The following is a 6,535-nucleotide window of genomic DNA, read 5'->3' on the forward strand; positions in this document are numbered from 1 at the left end:
ATGTCCTGTCATGCTGAGTTAGCATGTGTCACGCCGAAATCGTCAGCACGACAAGGTTACGCAGCTTTGACTCTGTGAGAGGCAGTTGCTAAGATAATTTCTGCCATAGGCGACCAGGCTATGGGCTTGCTAAACTCACCAAAACCATGGACTACGTCTACCATCTCGTTGTATGTTCAAGCTGGCACCATGTGCGGCATCTGCTTTTCTTTGGCAGTATTAAGGTTTTAAAGTAGATGTACAAATATGTTAATTTATATTATCAAGGACTTGATGACTTGCGTCACATCGTCCTTTGTCTTGACGCTGCTGACAAATGTGCTGGAAGGTTGGTCGACAATAAATTCCTGTGTCTGCGATCATCTCGGCAAATTAGGTGGTGGTGGTGGGGGGGGGGAGAGGGGGGGGCAGTCGATTGAAGGGGTGCATATGCTCGAGAAATATTGAAGTGAGCAGTATTATATGCGGCAGTTGTTTAGTGCTCAGACAGTTTGTGATAGCAAAGGTCGACTGCAATGCCAGCTTTTGACGACAATCTGCTTTCACCTCCTCTGAATCGCACCTGTAGTACCGTTTAGCGATCGTTTTGCTTTCGGTAAGCTCCATGCTGCTCAACACGTGGCTAATATCAACCGGATATCAGTAGAGATCTTGGAATCGTGTCACGACTCAATTAAATGTATATGATGGGCTTAGTTAGTAAGTGATTGTAGAGGCCTTTTGACCGTAATCAGCCGCTTGTGTCCATGAAAATCAGCTTCTGCTGTTTAATGCAGCCACGTCCAGATAGCAGTTGATCGACTGCCTGGCGAGGCTGCTGGCCGCTGCATACCAGCTGGACTCGTATCAAAGCTATCATAATACCCTTTACAGGCTTAAAAAACTATGAATACTAAAGGAATGTTTTTTCAACAGATGCACAAGCTCACTTTAAATACGGCTTTTTTCTGCTTCTTTTTTACATTTTTGGGTACAATTTTGACATCTACCACGCACATGTGGATGGTGCAGTTGAGTCCTGGTTGTAGCTTCAATGAGTGAAAACTTGTGGTTGTAAAATTCCAGAGCTAGCTTAGCTCTCAGGAGAGTTTCGGTCAGTTCTTAACTAACGAAGTAGTAAGGAAGACACTGACCGAGACTCTCCGAAGCCACACTAGACTCTGCGACGATACACTCACTAATGCCAGCACCAGTACGGCTCGGTGTCCGTGACAGTGCAGTAGTCTCTGCTGTCTTCATCTTTGGCAAAAATAAACAGTCACAGAAGAATTAGAGCACAGTGCATGTGTGTATTCTGAGCTAGAAAGAAGCGACGTAGTTTCGTTGCTACTTCCTAAGGACTTGACGACGTGTGATCTATCGCTCCCGCCAACAGCAACAGAGATAATGTGCACCTCGTAGCCGACACCTGAGGTCAACGACGAGAGCGACACATCACCTTGTGCTTCTTGGTCCCGGGCCTCATTTAACCAAAGTTCCTTTCTTGGTCGTCAAGAGTTCGTAGAGCCTGTACGGTTTGAGCTTCTGTGGACTCGACGTCAAGGCCAGAGTATAAATTAAAGTGCTAGCACAGGTAAAACAAATAGTATACTACCTTGCTTACAGCTTGAGATAGTCGTTTACGCTGCCAAGACATGTATCAATCATTTTACCGATGCCGCCAGGCTCAATGCGCGGTTAGTTTCCTTCGTTTATTATATACATGACCAGTTCCATTTAACAGTGCTTTTATACCATATGAGGTAGGTACTCCTTAGAGCAATCTCCGCACCATCTTTTGCAGTAAAGAGTGTGACGTAATGCACTTCCAGAAGATAAGCCCGACCTGACCGATCCACGGAGCTTATGGAGGCCATGTCGTCAAGCCACCTGTCGCCACACATACGCACGGTCATCAATTGGAAAGTGGACGAGCTTCTACGAACAATTTCACATGTTTCTTTGCTGAAGCATGTGGAGTGCTGCTCTGTAAACTGCATACTTAAATATATAGTAAAGAGAACTCATAAAATATCAATTTAAAATACTACTTTTATGAGTCCATGTACTATATTAGAAACGAATTAGTATTTAAAGATAATTTACATGATAATAATATTGCGAAGCCAAGCAGGATAAATCTATCGAATCGATAGATATTATCCCGAGTTTTTTTTTTTTTTTTGGGAACATGGCTGTCACTTAACTACTGGAAGTACCTAACGACACCCTATGACCTGATTAGATTATCCCGAGTTGGTGTGGGCTGAGATGCCAAGGATATTGCCGCAACTTCGGCCAGGTTTAGTAAAGCACAGTCTCTTCGGCTTGCAGCAGTACGCAGAGACAGTGTGGGACGATGCTTAGAACTTGCTTGCGAATATTGCTAACGTGCTAAATATTTATTCGAGAATCTAAGCAAGTTATGTACCGGGAGAAAAAAGTCAAAGATGTATGGTCTGGCAAGGCACAGTGACTAACAAGGCTTCTTTACATGTTAAATCACCAAAGCCATTGTTGGCAATAGTGTAAGATAATCTTTGTCCAGTGCCCAATTGGTCTTGATCAGTTTGCACCCGTGGAAAATACAACCTTCCAAGCTCTAGCAGCTGATGAATGAGGCAAACTCGCAGGATCCGCATGCATTACCACCTCTTCGGCTGGGAACCGAATGGAGACCACGCACTTTACGCGGTTGCGGTTGCTGTGGAGTCCCCGTGCACTCTTGCCTTTCCGATTTTGCAGTCTCATTCTCAATCTTGCGTCCAAGAGATCAACCGAAAGGAAACCCCACCCAGCATCGGCACTGACCTTCGTGTGGCCGGTCGGTACTTCATCGGTCAAGTAACACTCCACCATGTTGACGGACGAAAGTTTCGACGGCCAACTTTGCGAGGAGGTGACTATTGTACATGTTAAACGGTTCATGGATACATGTACCCATGTTCGCAAGTGCATGTTTGAAAACTTTTTTTCTCTGTTCACTTGTATGTGCTTCTTCAACTCTGGTCAGCCAGCTACGACCGTCTAGCAGCTCTCCTTCTCTCCACTGTCCTCATCTTATGCGCGCTGATGGTCCACGAGCATGAGACTGGCCACGAACGTCATCATCATCTTGGGCTTGACCTCCACGATGTCCTCGTACGTCAGGAAGACCGTGGCGCCGATCTTCTGCGCGCAGCTGATGGCGTACTTGGCGTTGCTGGCCTTGGCGTCGTCCGTCTTGTCCTGCGAGACCATGTCCCAGTTCACCGCACGCGGCTCCACAGCGTGCACCAAGTCCAGTAGATACAGCCCGTCGGACAGCGTGGGGTCCCGGAACGCCACGATGTTGCCCTTGGCCCGTCCGCTCTGCTGCACCTTGTTGTTGGCCCAGCCGATGATGTCCTTGTCGGTGATCTCGCCTCGCCCGGCCGCCAGCTTGCTCAAGATCTTGAGCTGCTGATAGCGCATACTCTGCCACACAATGGACAGGATCATCTTCTTGGCGCCTTCGAAGATGTCGGCGCCTCCGACGTTCACCAGCGAGAACTTGAGCTGCTTGCCCAGTACGACGCAGTAGTTGCAGTTCTCCACCTGCTTGAACTTGTTGGGCGCCACCAGGTTGACCTTGTTCCAGCTCACCAGGCCCTTCTGGATCTTGTCCAGCACCTTGAGCAGCTTCATGCCGTCGCTCAAGTCCGAGTACAAGTGGTTGACGTACACGTCGTCGATGGCCAGCGAGTTGATCCACAGACGGAAGACCCGCTCTTCCCGCGTGTCGCCCACGTCGTCGTACAGAATCTCCTCCAGTTGCTTCACCTCCTCTTCGACCACATCCAACGCTGGGCACGTGTTGAACAGCTGCGCCACGAACGACATGTTGAGCTTCGGGTTGCCGCTCGTGATGTCGCGAGGCTTGATGAACGTCTCGACCTGGAGCCGACGCACGTTCTGGATCACGTGGGCGGCGCGTTCCTCCGGGACGGACTCGGCGCACACGTCGCAGTGCTGAGGCGCGATATGATGCAGTAGCACACTGTACGCCGTCGCATCCTGCACGTCAGAGCTGAAGTTCGTCACCTTCTTCCTATGCCCAGCAGCCTGGAGATGGTAGTTCATCCACCGCAGTAGAATCTGGTCCGGCGGGAGCTTCATGAACGCCTCCAACGTCTCTCCATCCAGCAGCAGACGCATCAGCTCTGGGTGGTTCTTGAGGTTGATACTCGACGTGAGTTGGATCTTGATAATCTGCCACACCAGACCCAAGACGAGGATGGGTTTGCCCTCGATCAGGTCGTCCGGACCGATGTTCACCACACTGCAGCCGATACTCTTGGCGGCGTTGATGCACAGGTTCTGGTTCTCCGTCTTCTGGTACACGTTGAGCTCTCGCGCGCGCTTGACAACGTTCAGCGCGCGCTCATCGATCGTCTCGGGCACAGCGCGGTTGAGGAGTTTGCAGAGCAGCACACCGTCGCACACAGCTCGGAACAGCCCCGCGTCCATGCTGATAGGCATCAACGACGCCACATCGCTGTCTGCTTGCAGCGTGTTGTTGATATGCTCGGTGAAGGCAGCCGTCTCTTCCTCCGAGTACGAGTGGAGACCGCCTGCAGTGCCCTTGACCTCGTAGTTGTACTGCCCTGCTGCACTTTGGGGGTTTCTGAAGAGGAAGTGGCGACAGGAGCAGGAGATGAAGATAAACACCGAGAACTGCTGTCGGTCACGTCGCTGGGCGCGTCATGTGAAGCAACGTTGAGGTGGCTGATTGCCACAGTTATCTTGTCTTGGGCGGAAGAAGATCTTTTGGATCGTTCACTATATTTTGTGCGCAGCAAACTTTTTCTTACTCAGAGTTTAGTATCCGATAACTTCAACGTTTAATTAGCCATTAAGTTGCGTAAAACGCTAAGAATTGCGCAAATGATCAGTTCCAGAAAATACAACAAGCTATTACTGTCCGCGCCCTCCTCTCCCTCCCCCGCACACATTGATCAAGCACCGCAAAGCTCCTGCCCACCACCATCGAACAGCCGGACGCAAACAAATGTACGTACGATCAGAAGACACTTGCGGCTTGTATGCAGCGAAATGTTAGCAGATTGTCGATGGCATAGTACGCTGTATGCGTCAATTGCTAGCAAATGGTTGCTGGGACTGACTGCTGTATGCAGAAAAAGCAAGTATACTAACACTTACAACAATTTCAAATACTCTGAAGCAGAGAATAGAGCGAAAGGCTGCGGCATGGGAGGCCAAGCCAGCTTGAAGGCGCACGAGACCGTCAGCTCGAGTGCAAGCCCCATTCTCGTTTTTGTTCGGCTGGAGCTCAAGTCGTTCTCATCAACAAAAGCCGCCTCCAAAACTACGACGATGGCCAAGCCTACTGCGGAGGGATTGCGCATGGTCTCAGCAACTCCGACTCTTAGTGTAAGCTTCAAGAAGCCCTACACTCACGAAGCCCTATACTCATATCCCTATCAGATAGCTAACCACTCATTTGTGCTACTTTCGTACAGAGCTTCCAGCCGTATTGGACTGGGACGTGTGTAACTAGTCTTGGTGACCATCCGACGGACAGCAACAGCCTCAAAGACAGGGCCTTTTTAAAACCATGCTGCGCAACTCAAGCCATTGGAGCGACGATGCTTATGTTACGCTAGCCAGCAAGCATCAAGGTGATAATGTCTGAGAGGTGAGCCCCTGCTGCTTTGTAAGTATCCGTCCGAGCAAATCTGTCCCAATGGTACATGTACTTAACAAATCCATTGTATCAAACTACGTATTTTTACATATTTAAGCCCAACGACCTCACGCCACTCGCGACGAACGACTACTGCTGCCGTAGGCATTGCACAGCGAAGAGCTTTACCTGTACGATCGCCGGTGACATGGCTATGGCTGCCCAACATCGTGCACTACTATTATTCACAGCTTCCTGGAAGATTGTCAATCATCTTTCCGACAAAAGCAGTTTCGACGTCACTGAAGCCAGTGCCCTACTGTCAGTCATGAATCATAACTCTCAAACATGAAGGACGCCGTGAAATGTAGAGCTCCACCAAACAGCGAGGCCCATGCGTTCAGCTACAGCTACGTGCAGCACCTACAAGCTGCATCCTTCATATTGATGAAAGAGCAGTAGTACTACTTGGATACCGGGAGCTGTCTCGATGCAGCGCTGAGGTGCCAATCCTGCCTACACAAAGATCCAGCACAACGAACACTTCAGTGCCAGTTCGGATGGTGCAGCATACGACGAGATGTTCACGCGTATCCAGTATCTGCTGTAACATAGCTGCACTCAACAGTGTATGTAGGTGGTACTGCTTCGCCGTGGGCTTAATACTCAAAGGTCGGTGGAGAAACGAAGAAATACACCGTCCTCGGCTGTGCCAAGCAGTGCACAATCTTTGAGGTGCTGGTGAGTACAACTTGAACTGGTATGGTGACCGAAACCGGCCTTAGCTCCAGTATGTTACACGCTTACAGTCAGGTGGACTTGGTGCTTTTGGTGTTATTAGTCGGGAGAGTCCTACCGAAATTGTCAGCGTGTCTTTACAGATTTACAGAA

General features: G+C 49.6%; 1 protein-coding gene across 1 annotated transcript; it reads right to left on the reverse strand.

Moving 5' to 3' along the window:
• Positions 1 to 2,922: 2,922 nt before the first annotated feature.
• PITG_13101 (fimbrin-like protein) lies at positions 2,923 to 5,366 on the reverse strand (the record flags this gene model as incomplete). The annotated part of the gene is made up of 2 exons (XM_002900583.1): positions 2,923 to 4,624; positions 5,161 to 5,366. The coding sequence occupies 2 exons, from the start codon at positions 5,364 to 5,366 to the stop codon at positions 3,040 to 3,042; spliced, it is 1,791 nt and encodes a 596-aa protein (XP_002900629.1).
• Positions 5,367 to 6,535: the final 1,169 nt, after the last annotated feature.

Source organism: Phytophthora infestans, genomic scaffold (genome assembly GCF_000142945.1).
Source record: "Phytophthora infestans T30-4 supercont1.25 genomic scaffold, whole genome shotgun sequence".
Taxonomy (NCBI): domain Eukaryota; phylum Oomycota; class Peronosporomycetes; order Peronosporales; family Peronosporaceae; genus Phytophthora; species Phytophthora infestans.